The 21,357-nt window shown below is 41.3% G+C and overlaps 1 protein-coding gene across 3 annotated transcripts in view; it reads left to right on the forward strand.

Annotated features, from left to right (window-relative positions):
- Positions 1 to 10,209, forward strand: part of CCAR1 (cell division cycle and apoptosis regulator 1) — a 33,225-nt gene extending 23,016 nt beyond the window's left edge. For all 3 annotated transcript variants that reach the window (XM_064145266.1, XM_064145264.1, XM_064145265.1), the window contains 5 exons: positions 4,608 to 4,754; positions 5,160 to 5,280; positions 5,895 to 6,080; positions 6,447 to 6,652; positions 7,914 to 10,209. In XM_064145266.1, the coding sequence (XP_064001336.1) occupies positions 4,608 to 4,754; positions 5,160 to 5,280; positions 5,895 to 6,080; positions 6,447 to 6,652; positions 7,914 to 7,973 (720 nt within the window). In that variant the 3' untranslated portion in view covers positions 7,974 to 10,209. The remainder of the gene's footprint in view (positions 1 to 4,607; positions 4,755 to 5,159; positions 5,281 to 5,894; positions 6,081 to 6,446; positions 6,653 to 7,913) is intronic.
- Positions 10,210 to 21,357: the final 11,148 nt, after the last annotated feature.

Below are 21,357 nucleotides of genomic sequence, written 5' to 3' on the forward strand. Positions count from 1 at the left end.
TTGCCAGAGGGAGACGAACAGAGCAACCAAGAAGAATGGATGCAGGTGCCTGCCAGAAGGGGCAAGGGAAAACCCTTCCAGCCATCTTCACATCCCCAGCTGCCCTTACATAACAGATATAGGGCACTAGAGGTTGAGGATGAGGTGATCCTGGAGCAGGCAGAAGCATCACCAGCTGGGAGGGCAACTCAGTTGCCCCCTCGCATCAGAACAAGTACCCAGAAGAAAAAGAGGAGGGTAATTGTTATTGGTGATTCCCTTCTGCAGGGAACAGAGGGCCCCATATGCCGACCAGACCCCTTCCACAGGGAGGTCTGCTGCCTCCCTGGAGCCCAGGTCAGGGATGTTACCAGGAGGCTGCCTACTGTAGTGCAGCCCTCTGATTACTATCCCTTATTAGTTATACAGGCAGGGAATGATGAGATTAATAACAGAGGGCTAAAAGCTATCAAAAGGGACTTTAAGACACTGGGGAAAGCAGTTGAGGGAGCAGGGGCACAGGTAATCTTTTCATCTATACCCTTAGTCACAGGCTGGAATACAGAGAAGAATAAGAAAGCATATTTGATGAACAAGTGGCTCAGAGGTTGGTGCATCCAACATAACTTTGGATTCTTTGATATTGGGGAACTTCATCTTGCCACAGGTCTGCAATCAGCAGATGGGACACAACTATCACAGAAGGGGAGAAGGACCCTGGCACATGAGCTGGCTGGGCTTGTTGAGAGGGCTTTAAACTAGAATGGAAGGGGGAGGGGGTTAAACATGACAGCACCAGAGATAAATCAAAGGGAATTGAGGAAGGTAGGCTAGAGCTAGGAGTAAAAGCAGCAGCCCAGCTGAAGTGCATGTACACTAATGCACGCAGTATGGGTAACAAACAAGAGGAGCTGGAAGCTCTGGTGCTGGAGGGAAACTATGATATTGTCGCCATCACTGAAACATGGTGGGATGGCTCACATGATTGGTGTGCTGTAATCAATGGCTACAGACTCTTCAGGAGAGACAGGCAAGGGAGAAAGGGCGGGGGAGTGGCTCTGTATATTAGGGATGCTCTGGATGTCATGGAGGTAGAAATCAGGGATGATCAAGTTGAGTCATTATGGGTGAGACTTAAGGCGAAGGCCAACAAGGCTGATATCCTGGTTGGAGTCTGTTACAGACCACCCAACCAGGAAGAAGAGGTTGATTTATTACTCTTTAAGCAACTGGAGGCTGCCTCAAGATCACCTGCCCTTGTTCTGGTGGGCGACTTTAACCTACCAGACATCTGCTGGGACTTAAACACTGCAGAGAAGAAGCAGTCTAGAAGGTTTCTGCAATGTGTGGAAGACAACTTCCTATCCCAGCTGTTACGTGAGCCTACCAGGGGGGCAGCCCTGCTTGACCTGCTGCTCACAAATAGAGAGGGGCTGGTAGGGGATGTGGTGGTTGGAGGCTGCCTGGGGTCCAGTGACCATGAAATTATAGAGTTTTCAATACGTGGAGAAACCAGGAGGGGCATCAACAGAACCTCCACACTGGACTTCCGAAGGGCAGACTTCAGCCTATTTAAGGAACTAATTCAGAAAGTTCCTTGGGAAATAGCCCTTAGAAACAAAGGGGTCCAGGAAGGTTGGACCTGCTTCAAGAAAGAACTCCTGAAGGCACAGGAGCAGGCAGTGCCACTGAGCCGGAAGATGAGCCGACGAGGGAGGCAGCCAGGCTGGATGGGCAGGGAGCTGCTGAAGGAATTAAAGATTAAAAAGAGAGTGTATCACCTTTGGAAAAGAGGGGAGGTGTCCCAGGAGAAGTTCAAGGAGGTTGCTAGGTCTTGTAGAGGAAAAATTAGAGAGGCAAAAGCCCACTTGGAGCTCAGGCTGGCCACAGCTGCCAAGGAAAATAAAAAGTGTTTCTTTAAATATATGAATAGCAAGAGAAGGGCCAAGGACAACCTCCAGTCCTTGTTAGATAGAGAGGGGAATAGAGTGACAAAGGATGAGGAAAAGGCAGAGGTGCTTAACACCTTCTTTGCCTCAATCTTCACTAGTGGGACAGGTTGTCTCCAGGACAGCTGGACTCCTGAAGTGGTGGATGGAGTCAGGGACCAGTACAGTCCCCCTCTAATCCATGAGGAAGCAGTAAGGGATCTGCTAAGTCACTTGGATCCTCACAAGTCCATGGGACCGGATGGGATCCACCCTAGGGTGCTGAGAGAGCTGGCAGCTGAGCTGGCCAAGCCACTCTCCATCATTTATCAGCAGTCCTGGCTCACTGGAGAGGTCCCTGAAGACTGGAAGCTGGCCAATGTGATTCCCATACACAAGAAGGGTCATAAGGAGGAGCCAGAAAACTACAGACCTGTGAGCCTGACCTCAGTGCCAGGCAAGGTCATGGAACAGGTCATCTTGGGTGCCATCACAAAGCACCTACAGGATAGCCAAGGGATCAGGCCCAGCCAGCATGGGTTTAGGAAGGGCAGGTCCTGCCTCACCAACCTGATCTCCTTTTATGATCAGGTTACCCGCCTGGTGAATGTGGGGAAGGCTGTGGATGTAGTCTACTTGGACTTCAGCAAAGCCTTTGACACTGTCTGCCACAAGAAGCTCCTAGCCAAGCTGGCAGCTCATGGTTTGGACAGATTCACTCTGTGCTGGATCAAGAACTGGCTGGATGGCAGAGCTCAGAGAGTGGTGGTGAATGGTGCCACGTCCAGTTGGCAGCCAGTCACAAGTGGTGTTCCCCAAGGATCAGTGCTGGGCCCAGTCCTGTTCAATATCTTTATTGATGATCTGGACGAGGGCATTGAGTCCAGCATCAGTAAGTTTGCAGATGACACCAAGCTAGGAGCAGGTGTTGATCTGTTGGAAGGTAGGAGAGCCCTGCAGAGGGACCTGGACAGGCTGGATGGGTGGGCAGAGGCCAATGAGATGAGATTTAACAAGGCCAAGTGCAGGGTTCTGCACTTTGGCCACAATAACCCCAAGCAGCGCTATAGGCTGGGGACTGAGTGGCTGGAGAGCAGCCAGGAGGAAAGGGACCTGGGGGTACTGATAGATAGTAAGCTGAAGATGAGCCAGCAGTGTGCCCAGGTGGCCAAGAGAGCCAATGGCATCCTGGCCTGCATCAGGAACAGTGTGGCCAGCAGGACAAGGGAGGTTATTCTTCCCCTGTACTCAGCACTGGTCAGGCCACACCTTGAGTACTGTGTCCAGTTCTGGGCCCCTCAATTCAAGAAAGATGTTGAGGTACTGGAACATGTCCAGAGAAGGGCAACAAAGCTGGTGAGGGGCCTGGAACACAAATCCTATGAGGAGAGGTTGAGAGAACTGGGCCTGTTTAGCCTGGAGAAGAGGAGGCTCAGGGGTGATCTTATTACTGTCTACAACTACCTGAAGGGACATTGTAGCCAGGTGGGGGTTGGCCTCTTCTCCCAGTTAACCAGCAATAGAACAAGGGGACACAGTCTCAAGTTGTGCCAGGGTAGGTATAGGCTGGATGTTAGGAAGAAGTTTTTCACAGAGAGAGTGATTTCCCATTGGAATGGGCTGCCCAGGGAGGTGGTGGAGGCACCGTCCCTGGGGGTCTTCAAGAAAAGACTGGATGAGGCACTCAGTGCCATGGTCTAGTTGACTGGCTAGGGCTGGGTGATAGGTTGGACTGGATGATCTTTGAGGTCTCTTCCAACCTGGTTGATTCTATGATTCTATGATTCAGCACTTCTGGACTGAAACATGAAATGTACGTAGAAGTTAGGGAACATGTGACAGCTCTGGGTGAGTTACTTACCAGCAGCTTTCACTTGCATTTTAAAGTTCATTGGGTGAAAGCTGTTGGAAAAAATTTCTCTCGTGAGATTCTGATCTGTCATAGATGTGAGGACTAATGCTATCCATACATGTCAGAAGTAGCAGATGTGATTATTTTATCCATTTTTTCCAACTGCTTTATTGTTAGTTAAAAAAGCAGACAATTTGTTTGATAAATGGCTTTTCAGTTGTGAAGCTTGTAAAAAACATCACTTGATTCTGTCTCCCTGCTTGTTGTGGTGTGAGGCTAAAAGCTTGCCTCCACAATTCAGATTAAGGAATGGCATGAGTTTGATTTGTTACAATTAAACTTTCTTTGAAGTGCAAGAATAAAATAAGTTTTTTTATTTTCTACAAGGAAAAATAGGAGATGTAGAAATAGCAATAATGGGAAAACACAGTCTGCAGAACTTCTGTAGCTGTGAGAGCTGGATGCTTATTCATTGTGGGTCTTAATGGGAGTTTCACTTTGAAAACATCTGTGCAGTGTAATAAATGAGAGGAGAAAGGATGTTTACTGTGTTAATGAGGTTAATTCTCCTATTTTTACATATTTGCATAAACAAAAGGAAGGTATCTACCATGTGTTGCTGTCCATTGTGCTGTAATTCTTTTAAATATTTAAGATGACTTGTTCTAAATAGCTTGCTTCTATTTGAGTTCAGTAGGTAAATGTTAGTTTTATTATCTCTTGACTGAAAATAATGGTAAAATGAACAGAGGAAGACTCCTGTTAACTGAGAGGTTTGTGTGGTTTTAGCAGATGATGGGAAAATGATATTTTAACTTCCTAATTGTCCTGTCATGGACTTTTTGTAGGAGAAAGACAAGACACAGATGGTAACCGTTAATAGAGATCTTCTGATGGCTTTTGTTTATTTTGATCAAAGTCACTGTGGATATCTTCTGGAGAAGGACATGGAGGAGATACTGTACACTCTTGGACTACACCTGTCACGTGCTCAGGTTTTGTATAGTCATAGAAATATCCTGGAAATTATTACAGGAATGATGTAAATGGCCAGAATATAGTTTAGCTTCTAAAAGCTGTTGTTTGCATACTTGATTCCTGATTCTTATATAATCACTTCATATTTACAGTGAAATACTGGTTTAATCTTTTGTAAACTGTCTTTGAATGAAAAGGTGATGAACTTTGAGTCTCTTGGTATGCTCACATTGTATGTACAGTTCTTGTCTTAAAATTGTGGGGTTTTTTCATTCCTAGCTTGTTTTCATTTTAAGCTCCAGTATGTTCAAGTTAAAGTTGTGCAGTCTCTCTAAATTTTCCAGGTTGAAACATTCTTGTTCAGGTGATCTGATGCCTCTGTATTAATTAACACCATATTTCTTCCTATGTCTGTGTTTTAGGTCAAGAAACTACTTAATAAAGTAGTGCTTAGAGAATCTTGCTTTTACAGAAGACTAACAGATACTTCTAAAGATGAAGAAAACCAAGAAGAATCTGAGGAGCTGCAGGAAGATATGTTAGGTGGTTTTCTTTCTTTGATTTTTTTTATGCCACAAATTTGCAGAGAATATTTTCTGTGTAGATCATAGTATCATAGTATCATCAGGGTTGGAAGAGACCTCACAGATCATGAGAGTCTTGAGATAAATAGCTTTCTTGTAGAAACTAAATTAGGTCTGCAGGAAACCTGCCACTTCAGAAAAGTGAATCTTGGGTAGTTCATGAATTACAGTGTTTCTGGCTTCCAACAGATTTTCTTGCATTTATTTGGACTGGATGATCTTGGAGGTCTCTTCCAACCTGGTTGATTCTATGATCTTGAAGCAGGAAGGAGGGCAGAGGTTAATATTAAGTGTTGATGAACACCATTTCTCATTCACAGCACTTTTGCAGTCAGGAGGATCAGTGCTGCAGGTAGTAGAATAGAGCCTGATTTTTGCAGAGAAACCAGTGCAGAAAGGAGGCCATAGAAAGAGTGTCATGGAAGATCATGCTTCCTTTTTTTGATGTTAGGAATTGGGTAAGGAATGGGGAGAAACATGTGAGGAATAGCCCAGCAAACTCAAATCTGCTATTTTACTAGAACAGAAAAATGGCAATGTGACTATTTCCTAATGCTACTTAATTTAATGCAGGAAACAGATTACTGCTACCATCACCAACCGTAAAACAAGAATCAAAAGCCATAGAAGAGAATGTTGGCCTCATTGTGTACAATGGAGCTATGGTGGATGTTGGGAGCCTTCTGCAGAAGCTGGAGAAGAGTGAAAGAGTGCGGGCAGAGATAGAACAAAAGCTTCAGTTACTGGAAGAAAAAACAGGTGGGATGTTACTTTGAAGGTGGTACTCACATAGATGCAAGACACTAAGACTTCTTAAGTAGCTAAACCAATTTGAGTAGCATTGATGATCTAAATTTCTTAACTGTTTGCATACTGTAAACTGTTTTCTATTTCCTGAGACCTTGAGCTTGCCCACAGCTGTTGCTGAATGCCATTGTCATCTTCATGCTGAACATTACACCTCCAAATGTAATCAGAATTGAGTATTTTCAGATGATAATGCATTGTAGTCTTCAGTGTTCTTTAAAAATTAGTAGTTACGATATTGGCATGTAGGTGGAATATTAAGATAGAAGGTGCCCAACATTGGAGGTGTCATCCTTTTTTTTTTTTTCTTTTTTTAAGATGAGGATGAAAAGACCATTCTACAACTGGAGAATTCTAACAAAAGTCTATCTGCGGAGCTCAAAGAAGCAAAAAAGGACCTTGGTCAACTGCAAGAAAATTTGAAGATCTCCGGTGATAAAAATTTGCAGTTTGAGGGTCAGCTGAATAAGACAATCAAAAATTTAGCTACTGTTATGGATGAAATAGAGAGTGTTCTTAAACAGGTTAGAAATGTTTAATTTCATTGTTTATTATTGTAGTCAAGCTTTTTGTAGTCTTGTTACCAAAACAAAAAAATCTGAATAATAAACACTCACCCAAAACATTTTCATGAGTTCAGAGCAGTAGGATCTTAACATATATATACATATATAAGATGCTCAGCACAATGCTGATTATTGGAAGAGAACAAATAATTTTTTTTTCTAAGCTTGAAACAATGTTATTGACTGAAATGTTTTTTTAAGGTGTAGGTATGTTAATGTAAGTCTCAACCCATCTTAATGTTTTCTTGTTCATCTTCAGTAGTCCAAATGTTCTCTTCCATTTGTTCAGTTTGGAGTGATTCTTTCAGGCAGAACTGATGAATTTAAATTTCTGTGGGTATTAAATGAGCAAGCCACATAATGTTCCAGAGTATTTCTGTCCTCATACAGAAAAGTGCTTGCATAATGCCTAGAAATGCTGCAAGGGCCCATGAAGTAAGGCTGAATGGAACTAGGGTATGAAGGCTACTGAGTGGCCATCTGGTACTATGAGGAAGGCTTGCTTCTACTTCTGTTTGTTTTGAAAACACAACATTGCACCTACAAACACTTTAAAAACAAAACCACATGCATACAACCCTAGATAACTTTGACAAATGTTAGAACTACTGTTCTCAATTGTAGGATACAAGTGATGCATCATACAAGTCATTACCTTGAAGCCATCTGTCATCCATATTGTTATGCAGTCCTGTGATTCACTACATGTAGACCAGCTGCTTCACCAGAACCTGCAGCTGAAGGCACTGCATAACCCTCTTTTGCCCTTAGTTAAGTAGCCTTGCTCATTCAGGCTGGTATTTTTGAGATGAAAATTTCTTTTAAGTTGTGTTTTCAGGTGGTATATTGCACCAGAGCTGCTATTGTCAATTGCTATCTTAATGTAATGATTTCTTTAAGAACTTTTGACTTGCTCTTTAAAACAAACAAAAAGCAAACCAAAACCCTGCACAAAAACCTTTAGAAACAATAAAATGAGGTTTCTGGGGATGATAATTGTGCTTCTCTTCTGAAGTGTTTAGGTCACATTTAACTTCTGCCCTCCTGATTTTTTTTCAATAAGGTACTGGAAATATGAATTGGTTATAACTAAGATACCAATTCACATAATATTTGAATTTTACACCAAAGAGTGCATTTGTCTCATGCTATTTTAAAGTTCACAGAGGAAATATCATTTCTAGAATTCATGTTATCATCTCCCTTTTATCTTTTAAAGGATATTGTGAAGAGTGAAGATAAAGATCAGAAATCCAAAGAAAATGGAGCGAACGTATGATAAACCTGCTGCTGTTCAGAAGACTGGTGTTACATAATGTAATATAAATCATGATACCAGAATGTATGGGAAGTGATGCATGTTTGATTTTAATAGTATAAATATCTTAGTTCCAAAAGATGTATAAAATTTTATGAATGTGAGTGTCTTACTTCCGAAGATTGCTTGTAATTCTTGGCATTCAATTTGAGACACTCCTCAAGTGAAAATAATTTTGCATTGCAAAATGTTTTAGGATGAACTTTGTTATAGTTTTAACCCTAAGAAAGTTCATCAACGTAATGAACAGTAGCAAGTATTTAATTACCAAATGTTTTTTCATTAAAGTCTAGTGAAATCGAAATTTCCATTATTTATAGAATTGCCATTTTTAGGTTTTTATTTTTGTTTTGGTCTAATTAGTCCTTTTAAATTCGAATATAAATCACAACATAGCATGCTGCTTAATTTTGCAAGTAAAGATTTTTTTTTTTAACAAAAAAAGCTTCTTGCATTTTTTTTCTTGTCACAGCTTTCTTTTCCCGTCCAAATGTAACTTTATTTCCCAGAGCTGCTTGCATTAAAGCCTTCCAATATACAGTAGTTCAGATGAGTTAAGAAAGCAATAGAAACCTATCAAAACAATGGTAGGATTGTGAGATTTACGTGAAGTAACGTGGGCCTGTTCTAAATGTATGTCATTTGCGTTCCTTTATTGTTCTCATCTTTGAATTGCACAAATGCAGTGTATTAAAGTGTACAGTTGGATACCAGGCCAGTAGATGTCAGAATTATGCCTTCCGTGGAGAAAAAGCTACCACTGTAAGCCACTTTCAGTGAAATTTGGATTTCTTTCTAATGTGTGTAATTACTTGAGAGTCTCCAACAAAAGAATGGATACACAAGTATCAGTCCTCCCATGTTAAAGTTCTGAAGGAGCAGGACACGCAACTCAGTTGTTTGAAAGTGGGCAAGATTACCTTCCTTTGTGTTCACAAATCACTGAAGATCTAAACTTAAAATATAATGTGACATCATTGTCAAAGGCAACTTATTCAATGGGAGATATAAACAGTTATATTTTGGTGCAACTTTCAGGAAATTTAAGAGGTTTAAAGGTTGAGACAGAAGAGTTTTCTTACAGAAATGGTTTGTTTTAGCAGACATTTGTTTTTTTTAGCCTAGCTGTCCTAGGTAACTAAATACCTGTTAGGAGAGTTCAAGTGCCATAATATGTATGAATACCTACATGGAAACTCATGTAGCTTTACTGAGATATACATTAAAATGCCTGAATTTATGTTCAAAAGAGTCTAAAGTGGTGCTTTTATCACTTGACCTTTCTTGGCTCTTTCGGAGCTAGCCAAGTCAATATTTTTTCATTAAAATAACATGCATAAGCTTCCCCTCATTCATCTCAGTCAAGTCACTGTATAATAACTGTTCACACCGAAGTAGGGAGTACTATAAAAACACTGATTATTGCATGCTTTATGAACTAAGAGACAGTATCTCAGAATGACTGAATGAGGATGGTGGTATTAACCTTCCAAGGAGCATTATCTGATGTACAGATGGTGTTAACAGATTCTTTTGTAATCAGATTCTATTTTTCACCTTTACCTTTGTACCAGTTGCTGACAGCATGTTTCGCTTCTGATGCTGAGCACTGTTTCTTTACTTGGACTTGAAAGGATCGCATTTGGAATACTTTGTTCATTCATTTTCAGCAGTACATGTCAACATCCAAGAATATGGTTCTAGAGCTCAAGATAACATCTTTTTAGGCACCTGTTGACATATTTTGCTGGGGTGTTTTTACCTTAATCTGCTGAGCTGAAAGCAGTTGTTGCAACAAGCAGGCCTCATTGTGCATTTCAGCGAGCAGCCCTGTGACATAGCTGATAGAGTTATGCATTTTCTACAGTGTTTATGAAAAAAAATGGTTAGAATGAGTGTAATCCTATTCTTTATTGCTTTGATGTAATAGTGTTTCAGATACTATGTACAGTCTGCACTGATGTCAGAAAGGAAGTCAAAAGGGTGAAGAATTAAGAAGAAAACCGAGAAGTTTTATAATCCATGCAGAGCTTGATCAGTCTCCTGGAACACAATCTGAGGAACAACAGACACCTCTACAGACTGTTTTAAATTGCTCTACCAAGCCGCACAAGGTTCTGTATGTACACAGTATCAATGCTGGTCATTAGCTAAAGCTTCCTGGTAATATTTGCAGGAATAAATTAAGAAAATTGAATTGTGTCAGTCGTGGAGGTTTGGAGATGCAGTCTTCTGTCAGTTTTAATTTCTGAACCGTGTTACTGTATTTCATGTCTCCAGTTTCTATCTCGTGGGCTTTCTAGGTCTTTATGGAACAGTTACTGGTGAAAGACTGGTAAAAGTGAGTAAGGCAAGTCTTACTCTGATGCCTTGTTCTGTCTGCTGAAAAGGCACTGCTACAGCAGGCCAGTAAATGAAATCTCATCTCAGTTTAGGGATTACTTCCCCATACCTTTTCTATTCTGTGTAATATGGGGGCACGAATAAGCTAAACCCTTTAAAAGTTGCATTCAGGCTAATGGATGCCTCGCTAATACTAAAAAGGAAGTCCCAAGTAATACACCTGCCTACAAAATGATCCAAGATAGACTTGATTTACTTCTGCTCTGGTACCGAAAAAAATGAAGTGTATAGTTTCAGTGCTACATAGCAATGGTGGCAAACAGACCAGTAGTGAATTTTTGCCTAAGTTTTCTGAAGTGTTGCAGTATAATGGAGCTGCTTCCATCACTGCTGCATGTTCTGCTGGGATGAAGACATGAAATTCTTGACTCACCCAGTGCTTGCCGCTTCTGCTCGTAGCGCCTGGGCATTGCTGCAAAATCACTTCCCAGTGGTTGCTTGTTTATCCAGTGTTCCCTGGCTCAGCCTGGGTGGCCCTGAAGTGTACAAAGGAGAAGTTGGGAGTTTCCACAGAGGCATCATTTATCACCAAATTGTTCCAGAGCCTAACATTACAAAGCCTGACTCTTTAACAGTATTTTTTTTCCTTTCAATGTTTAATTGCTTTGAGAGAGTTGAATGGTTTTCAGTCCATCTTTTTGCTAGGTAACACACTGAACCACCTGTTTGGACGTAAGTGACAGCTACTCTCACTGATGACTTTTATCATGAATGTGCACAAAACCTGATTTTTCTCTCGTTTCTCTGTAACCTTTGTGTATCTAGGTCCTCTTCTTACCTTGAATGCAGTTGTTCAGTGCAGTTTATATTTTAAAATATAAAACATAAAAATATTTTTGAGTGACAGTCTTATGGCCAGCAACAGGTTGCAAAATGTGTAGGTAGCACAGGTGGTACCCTCATGCTAATATTTTACAGAAAGCAGAAATCATACAAACAGAAATTCAACTGGGATTTGTGTATTGCCATGTAATACCACAACAAAAATGGTGTACATGATGAATACCTCCCACTCAGCTATCAAAACTGCCAGTGTTTTCCCACCAAGCTGTTAGTGTTTCTGAGTGCTGAGTCTCATTAGATGTATTGCATGAAAAGTAGTTGCAGTAAAAAATGCATTACTTCTAAGCATAAATAATTTTCCTTTTTTATTTATCCACTATATAATCCACAGCATTGTGCAACAGAGTATAAAGTTTTGGGACACAGCAATTATTTCCTGGAGTCTTGTGTTTTATAGTGTTTGAACAGTGGTTGGGAACATTGCTTTTGAATTTCCAGGTATGCAATGCCTGAGTTTGTACTGAAAACATGACGCTGCAGTTGTATGTTGCTTTTGATTTCTTGTGTCCTGCTGGACCTAGCAGTGTTAGGATAATGGTCACGTTTAATGATCTTAAAGGTCTCTTCCGACCAAAACAATTGTATGATCCCTGCAGTTCTTCACTTGGACCATTTCCATAGCATGTTAAGCCACAGATGCATGTTGAAATACTTTCTTGACTAAAATTGTTCAAACTGCTCAGTTATGCCTTTCTGTCCAGAGCTAACAATCCTCCTTTTCCTCTTTCTGCCAGGCTGAGGAAGGAGCTTGCATAACTGGCTTTTATTCTTGCTAATAACTTGGTCTGCAGTGTCAAGGCATGTTCATATTCACTTCCCATGGGCAAGCAACCTGCCCCATATGGTGAGGTCTAACTATTTCCTTTCTTTGTGAGGAGTATGTAGTATGTGGTGTCTCTAAAAGTCTCTTCTCTCATAGAATCTTCCACCTTCATAGATACTGAGTGTTGTAGTGATCTTTTGGCACAAGTAGACAACCAATACACTTAAAAATTCCTAGAGAGTGGGTGTTAGGGGAATGGGACTGGTCTTTTCTCAGGGGTGCCCAACAACAGAACAAGACATAATGGGCACAGGATTGACATTGGAAGTTCCACCTAAACACAGGGAGGAACTTCTTTACATTGAGGGTGGTGGAGCACTGGAACAGGCTGCCCAGAGAGGTGGTGGAATCTCTTCTCTTTGGAGCCATTCTGGGAGAACCTGCTCTGGGGCAGGGGAGATTGGACTAGATGATCTGCAGAGCTCCCTTCCAGCCCCTATTCATTCTGTGATAGTCTTGTGAGGGGCACTTACTTGAAGTAAGTACTTGAGCTGGATTTCAGTCAAGACAATAGATTCCCAGTGCCACAGGTCTTGATCACAGGATGTTAGGGGTTGGAAGGGACCCAAAGAAATCATCCTGCCAGAGCAGGACCATACAATCTAGCATAGATCACAGAGGAACGCATCCAGACAGGGCCTTGAAAGTCTCCAGAGAAGGAAACTCCACAACCTCTCTCTGGGGAGCCTGTTCCAGTGCCCTGTGACCCTTACAATAAAGTTCCTCCTTGTGCTGAGGTAGAACTTACTGTGCTGCAGCTTATATCCATTGCTCCTTGTCCTATCACAGGAAGCAAGTGAGAAGAGCCCTGTCTGTCCTCCCCTGACACCCAGCCCTCAGATATGTATAAACATTTATTAAATCTCCTTTCAGTCTTCTCCAGACTGAAAAGCCCCAGGTCCCTCAGCCTCTCCTCATACGGCACGCTCTCCAGTCCCCTAATCATCATCATAGCACTCCATTGGACTCTCTTGAGCAGATCCCTCTTCCTCTTAAACTGGGCAATCTAGATTATTTTGCCTCTGTCTAGTGAAGTGATCCTATTGAGTGAATCAGTGTTGGCATTTCACTGCTGACGAACAGCTGGGTAGAGGGGAAGCATGGAAAGAAGAAACACTGCAGAGAATCCCAGCCTGAACTGTCTCCACTCTGTTTCAGCAACTGTTTTTAGAGTACTAACTTGTTTGCAACATTTTATGTGGCATACAGAAGGACTGACTCTGAAAGGTTGGTTTTTTTTTCCCCTATATTGCATTTTGGTCTTCCTGACACAGGATCATACAGTTATATTCCTGTTTTGTCGTGCAAGGGACAGAAACAGCTGGAGAGCAGCAACCTTCATTTTTGGTCCTTTTTTTAGCAGTGATGAATGGTAGCCAGCAGATCTGCATATAAGCAAAACAGAAATTGCTGCCACATGTCATGTCCTGGAAGTTGGCAGGTGGAGATAAAAGTACCTTGCAATGCTGGTCTCAAACAACACCTGTCTCACAGACCAACCAACCTGCTTCACTGTAAAACAGCCCACTGCATGTATGCAGAGGAAAAGAGAAGTATGCAATTTTCTTTGGAAGTGTAATGGTACACAAAGGTTGTGGAACTGGGTTGTTACACTTTCAGCTTGGCTCTAATAAGAAATGAGATAATTTTGGAAGGTCTCTTAAACATCTGGAAACACTCTTGTCTGTTTCATGAGACTTAGTCAAAGTCTCCCACCAGATTTTTCAGCTTGCCTTCTGCCTTGTTCTATCAAAGTACTATTCAAGCAAATTAAGTACATTAATGAAATCTAACTCTTAAAACATTCATGTTAAAAGTTGTACAATCTTGGGGGAGAATTTCCAAATTCAACTTGAGAACATTCTTAAAGCATTTGTGTACAGAGAAAAAGCTAATACATGTCAGTATCTCTGGTGATGTAAGGAAGCCATGTATAATGTGACTAAACAGATAAAAATGAGGATTAGCTGTTTACCAGTATTGAAACCTGACTTTCTTTCTGCCTTGATGTCTTTCCTGAAATCAAGCTGATGAGATTGTTTGGGGAAGGAGGGTAGGGGCATCTTCTCATTATACTGAGGAGAAGAAAAACAGATGACCTCTAGTACTGGGGTACTTATGGGTGGCAGCACATCTATAAATCCTCTGATTGATTATCCGTGAGATCCAGAACTATGCTTGCAAGGAATGTGGAGTCAGCATTTTCAGTCTTGTGATTTGAGCTTGATAGCACAAAAAGTGACTCACGGGAGTGATACAATGTACAATAATTGTGATCCATGAACAAAAGCAGAAGTTGTGTAGCCTGACCTTTGCGTATCAGGGGATCAGGATAAATAGGACTGTTAGAGAGGACTGTGCAGGTATTCTGAGCAGTGAATTCATTCTGGTATCTGCTTTGCCCTTTAAATAAAAGGAGAATGAACGGGCTTTAGGTCTTATTTTCTATTAAGAGAGTTTGAAAAAAAGATTATTCAAAAGCAACCTGCAATTTAAGAACCTACAGAAATTCCCTGAGGGACACACTGAATTGGACGCAGAATTGCGTTGTGTGCACTGACTTCCAAAGTGAGCAGTGCCCTTATCTTGTCTGTCACAGATGCGCTTTGTAGAATAGAAACGGATTGTGCAAGTAAGACGTGAAAACTACATTGAGCACTGCTAACGCCTGCCCTGCCCGTCCTGATGTAATCTGAGCCAGGGCAAGAGCCCCGACCCTGAGGGAAGAAAACGCAGGGGTGAAGTGGGGGAGGAGTTTTATGTCTAAAATTTTAGTGCAAGGTAGAGGCTTGTTCCCAGAGTGGGATTTTTCTGGAGGGAGAGTTCCCCATCCTGGAGCAGCAGGGACGGGAAGGGAGACCCAGGACAAAATTGGCCGCGATGGCAGCAGCACACAGCCAGTGCTGGAGACCTCCAGTACCACTGAATGTATTTGCTTTAGTCTTGACTATTTCTTATCTCCTCCACTATCTTTCTGTGGGATCCTAGTCCTCTCTGTGAAAGCCATGCTCTTTCGCAGAGCTGATAGCTGATTCAAGTAGGGCAGCCTAAGCTGTCATCAGGCTTTATTATCTGAAGTACCAAACTATTCTCACAGCAGGTAACTTCTATCTGTGGCATTTTGTCATTAGTGGTATTAGTGTGAATCCTATCAGGCAAAAGTCCTGCATCCAAGCTGGTGGAAAAGCAGGGAGCACACAGGGCATCGCCACCACAGCTTTCTGCAAGGGTACAACTTCCCTGTCAGTACACTGGGATACGTAATGCTGGGATAAGCTGGGGTTCGTTACTGGTAGTCTAGTGTGAAGTCAAGTTGGTAGTTTCCGGGGGGAGTTGTTTCAGTGTGGACAAGAACACTCAGTATTTATGAAAAATGGGGTAGGAAGCAGGTGTGCTGGTTGGTTGTGGTGTTCTTTTGGGAGTAATGTTGTTTCCTGGAAGAGACAACTGGCTGCAGTGTGTTCAGAGAGTGATGCTGCAGATTTTGCAGTACTGTTTGCAGTTCCCGCAGTGGTGGCAGACTCTGGTATGCTGGGATCATTAATCCTAGGGCCTGCTTTACCCCTGGTCCCTTGGGGCATCCGGGAAGGCTGATCTCTCCTGACCAGCCTTTAGTGGGTGGAGAGGATACCATGGCACTTCTGTAGTTCCTACAATTTTCTATGTAGTTTTGACATGGTTATCATTAGGATTGCTCGCTGCTGAAGCTGATTACAGGAGATACCAAGTGATAATTTTCAAGCAGAAGGCAGGTAAGTGATAAATAGCAATGCAGTCTTTGCTTTGTGTCAGCACAGATGTCTGCTTTAACTTTTTGATGTGAACTGCTTGTGTTTTAACTTTCCTCAAACTAAAGGATCAGAAGCATTAGTAGCCAAACCAGGAATGCTGTTAAAAAGATTGAGCAGAAAATACTGCAGTGAAATCTTAGAATTGTTCAGGCCTGTAGTAACTGCTTAGTGACGTGCAAGCAAATCTCCTTTCAGTTGGATTTCCAAAGGTTAGAGGGGATTTTTATAGCTCTTGTTATCCAAGAAGTTTATTGATGTTTTTCCCAGAGTGTAGTTCTATAATCCTCTCTGTCCAGAGATGAATTATGGTTTAATTTAGAAGTAGATTCTAACAGAACTGGATATAGTAAGATCACAAAAGCTTTTCATTAAAGCTGACTAGCAGTTCTTCAAGTTGAAGTGCAGCTTTGAATTCTTTCTCAAAGCAAGACATTTGTCAGATTTGAAAGAATTGGGGAAGGCTTAATATTCTGCTTCAGATTTTTTAACAGAGAGATTTCTGGTGCCTGGCCTATGCTGTTCTTGGCCAAGTCAACCTCTTTTTGCTTAACGTTGGTTTTAGATTAAATCACTTGTTTGTTTGTTTATTAAATTATGTATTTACCCTTCTTTCCCAGCAATTTGTATGGAATTGCCACTCCCTGATACAACCCCATTTTCTGACTAGAAAATTGATCTCCTCATGCAATCTCATTTCTTGGGCACCCTGGTAACTTAACTAAATTGTTAACATCTGTGCCAGCATGAGTTCGACTTCCCTGATCACATTAGCCTGCTGACCTCTTCACTCTTTATCCAGATGAGATATTAGAAGGAAGAGCAGTGTTTTACTTACTGATTTCCACATGGAAAGCAGTAATATCTCTAGGTGTTTGGGGAATGATTCTCTCTTACTATATCTGCGTTCATCAGGAACACAAAACATAGATATGTTACTTAGCAGTCCCCGGGGAATGATTTAGAAAGAGTCCTTGACTCCTTTGTTTTTACCTCCTAGCTTCCCAGTAACCTCTTTTCTGATGTATAGGATGGCAAATTTACTTTGGTAAGGTAATTAGATAATTTCTCCTACAATTTCCTCCCTTGCTGCATAATCTCCTGAAGGGGTTTCTAAACAAGTTAGAGTTCTCTCACTCTTCTTTAATCCAGTGCTTTTTAAAGAAGCTTCTCTTTGTGAATTTCACTTTTTCAGACAATTCATGCTGACGACAGATATTTTCATGGGTTTAATTCCATTTCTGGAAGCATAACTGAACTTTTTGAGTGTCTTTAGTTAGGTATTTTTCAGGTTAAAATGGGTATGTTCTGTGCCTTCTTTTCTATCAGTCATCATAATGATCACTTTCTGCTCTGGAAAACTTTTCCTCTGTTCCTTAGATATATTTTGCTCAAGAAAGGCCAGTGACAAGTCAGAGGATTAAAATGCACGGAACAAAGGAATTTTTTTGTTTAATTTTTTAATGGAATTGTCAGTATTTTAAAATTAAGCTACTGGTATCACATTTGCTGTCCTTATTTTACTCTCACAAAGAACTGAATTATTTTTGTTTAAATCTACCTCATCTCGTGTGACTGTAATCAGGTAAAATTCTTGGGTTTCTTTGTGACTAAATGCTGAGATGCTGGGAGCCAAACAATGCCCTAAATGGTTCTTAGGAAACATTTCCTGCAGCATGTAGTAGTTTATAGCATCTCCTGCAAACTCCAGCAGTTTGGTGAATTTTCACAGGTCATGTGTCAGTAGAGGGAGTCACTTGGCCTGTAGTATCTTTAACCTTGCTTCTGGTACGTGAAAAGTGTCGATGAGTTTTGAGGCTCGTGAGAAAAATTAGCTCTGAAATCTTCCTCACTGCTGTATCTAGAGGTATCACCAGAAGACACTGTGGTCCCACAGACCTTTGTGTTATTTTTTATCCTAGCAGTTAAATGAGGTTTGTTCTAGAGAAACACTACTGTCTTTGTGGAGTAGACTACACCTTGACCAATGTTGGCCACGGGAAGATTAATCAAGTAGAGGGAAAATGTAGTGCAAAAATATTACAAAGAAATACAAACTGTTCTTCTGTATTTATTCCCAGGTAAAATCTGAAATGTCTTTATCCTTCCGGTAGGGACCCCAGCTCTAGTTTGCGTGGTATACCCAGGACTGGGAAGGACCTCTCACGTTCTCCTTAGGGGGTGGAAAAGAAGGAAAAATCACTGCAATTTAAATCTCTCTCAGACAATGAAGCAGGGGCCGAGCAGTCTCTGTCGATATGCTAACACTCCCTTGGACCATCTCCTGTGCTCAACTAGGTTGTTCAGTCAATTGTTTACCAAACGAGGGGCAAACTGCTCCCTCCCACCTTCCGCCTACAGCCGCGGGGGATGCATAGAGGGCAGTGCCAGGTGAGGAGTAGGGGCCTCTCAGTTGACACTTAGAGATACAATTGAGTACTATTTCAGTTTGAAAGCACTACCTCCAGAGCCTTTGAAGAGAGAAAGGAGTCACCGTTCCCGGGGAAAGCACCTCTAGCTGCTGGCTTATTGTCCTTATTTATAGTCAGTTCGTTTCTGTAGGTCCAGCCTGCCCTCTCTCTTGACAGCATTTTCTATGAGGCTGAACTGCCTGGCTCTTATTTTTTTTTTCTCTTGTGGCTCCTGTCGAGCAGAGGCAAACAGAATCTTTAAACATTGTTCCTTAGCCTTTAGAGACTGAATTTGCTGCCGGTTCCGCGTCTTTGTTGCAGGGATACCAACTATTCACAATGAAAGCTAAGGAAACTCTGGATTTTCCAGTTAGGCTGAGGCTGTGATTTGCATGTGGGCTGCGATTTCTCTGTGTTGATCACTCCTCTTAATGAGAGAGGGCTGATTGTTGGGCTTCACTGAGCCTTCAAGTCCCTACTGCAGGCTACAAATTTATCTCACTTAGGAAATATCCCAACAAAGAGTGACACTGAAAGGACAGGGCAGGTTTCCGTGAAATGTTAAGTTTAATCAATTTTTGCTGGAACTGGATCAGAGAAGGAGTTATTTTGGGATCTTGTAATTTGTGTATTTTAGAGAGAGTAACCTGATAGAATCATAGAATGCACCGGGTTAGAAGGGACCTGTAGAGGTCACTTAATCCAACCCTTCTGCAGTAAGCAAGTCTAGCTCACTTCTTTTTCCCTTGTGAGTCTTTCTCAGAATTTAGAGAGAAGCATTCATAAAAGGGGCCCCAAAAAAATGAGCAGAGATGGTCTCTGAAGCCCCTCGATTTTGCAGTGTTGGAATGCTAATGCTAATTTGGCATTCAGACAGAATTCCTGTGCTAGGAGAGGGGTGGGATTTCGTCTCTTGAAAAATGTTCATTGACAGCTTGAGGGATGAAGAGGAAAACTTCCATGGTATTTATGGGCTGTAATTACCTTCCAAAGAAGGGCAGAAAGCAGTTTTGGGGAGCTCCGTTCCCTTGCGGTGATGACTCCCAAGTGTACCTTGCCTTTGCAGTGTTGACAGGTGGCTCCGCAGGCACTGGCCACCTGGCTGTTTTCTCTGCATGTTTATGCCAGCTTTAGGAAACATTTTGAAGTGCTGCTTGTGGAACTAGTACACCTGGCATCCATCTATAACTGCTTACTTCAATATTCTCTACCTCTTAGCAATTCTCAATCTTGCTTAAAGTGAGAGACAAATTATTTTCCCAAATGGACCTGGGAAGCTTTTAGGACAGACTTATTTCCATCTGAATAATTTAAAGTAGCTCACACCATTCTGCTGTGTGCCTAGTGAAGGTACAGTCAAAATTATGGCCTTGAGAGGAGCTGATTCCTGTTTTGCCTGTAAAAGGTCATGACTCTGGAGTGATGTAATTTGTCAGGCACTCTGTACGTACACACAGGAACACAGTTTTAATGAGGATGGCAGCTCAGCAAGAAGCTGAGGATGTGCTTCATGGCATTCCATTCTTTGGGAATCCCTTTCTTCCAGTGTCTTTCATCGTACCTCACAAATCGTGATGTAAGTTTGCAAGTCAAAAGAGAATCATTTTGTATTTCAATGGTGCTGGTTTCTGTGAAGTATTAACTCGCAGTATGTGGTCATAATTTGTGTTGGATTACTTAGGATTATTTAGAGTTCTGTTCCTTTTTTTTTCCTTTCAGGACTGAAAAGGGTAGATGACCTAAAATGGTGCTTTATTTTGCACTACTGTGTACAGGCTGCTAGGACATGAAGAACAGTTTGAGTTTTTAATAATTTTACTCTCAAACATCACAGTTAAAGTTATCTTCAGTGAGGTGTTTGATTCAGAATATTCTAACTTGCATATTCTGTTGCAGTTGGTTTTTTGAGGTTATCACAGTTGTTCCAGTGGTGACTGTCAATGTATTTCCAGGACAGAAAAAAGGAAGAAAACAATTCTACTCCTTGAAGGATAACCTTTTATCTACTTTGCTATTATTTGGTTACTAATTTAATTATCTTCTTGTAATGGCTGTGCAAACCTTACACTATTTCATAACACTCAGCACCTAAGGGTAAGGGCTGGCATTCAGCCACTGGCCTCAGGTGAGAGGATGCCTTTGTACATTTCATGGATTTCCATATCAAATTCTTACCAGGGCATTCATCCTGCATTATAAAAGCCTTTTCTTAGTTGAATATATATTGCACTAATGCTACATTCAAACTACTGATTGAACTCATGGCAACAAGGTACTGTAACATTCAAAAATTCTGATGCATTTACCAGATTGAATTACCTCAATAATCTGCAAAAATGTTTGTGCATGCAACATTTTTCACTCCCTGAGCAGGTAGTCTCTAGTCACACTTTAACCTGAGCAGCAATGTATAGGGTTTTTTAAATAATAAGCTCCATTCAGTTTAATTACTGTGAATTGTTCTAAAAATAACCTCTAACAAGGTTAGTTCTGAAGCCTCTGGTATGTATTGTGTATTTAGCAGTGATAAAGATTCTCAGCAGTTATGTCTTCTGTCTGTTGAAGTGAGAGGGGAAAAAATTAAGCAAACAGGCTGAGCTGTGCTATTCTCAGTCTTTTGGATCCTTGCCCTCACATTATGAATGGCAGACCTTTGCCTTAATGCTCTTTCAGGATGAGGGTAATTCAAACCATGCTATTTTTTTTCTTTCAGTCGGGAAAGATAACAGTTTGTGTTAGTATCACGTAGGTAATTACATAAATTGCATTAATTAGTAGTGCTTCAACTATAGTAATTGATACTGTTTCAAAATCAAGAGACTTCATTTCAAGGATGGTTTTAGTTTTTCTATGTTGCCATCTTGTTTTATGACCTCTCCTCCATCAGTGTGGAGAGCAGCAGTGCTAGCAATGAGCCCACGCAGATGGAGCTCAGTTATGAAAAAAAACAAAACACCCAAGCAAAAAAGCAGTTGCTATTTCTTTGAGAGTTGAAGAGAAAAGCAATAGCTTTGCCATATGGACACTGTTTTGCATGGCCTCATTAACCCCATGATCTACATGTAACATTTTTTTCC

The sequence above is a fragment of the Pogoniulus pusillus genome, chromosome 6, assembly GCF_015220805.1.
Source record: "Pogoniulus pusillus isolate bPogPus1 chromosome 6, bPogPus1.pri, whole genome shotgun sequence".
NCBI lineage: Eukaryota > Metazoa > Chordata > Aves > Piciformes > Lybiidae > Pogoniulus > Pogoniulus pusillus.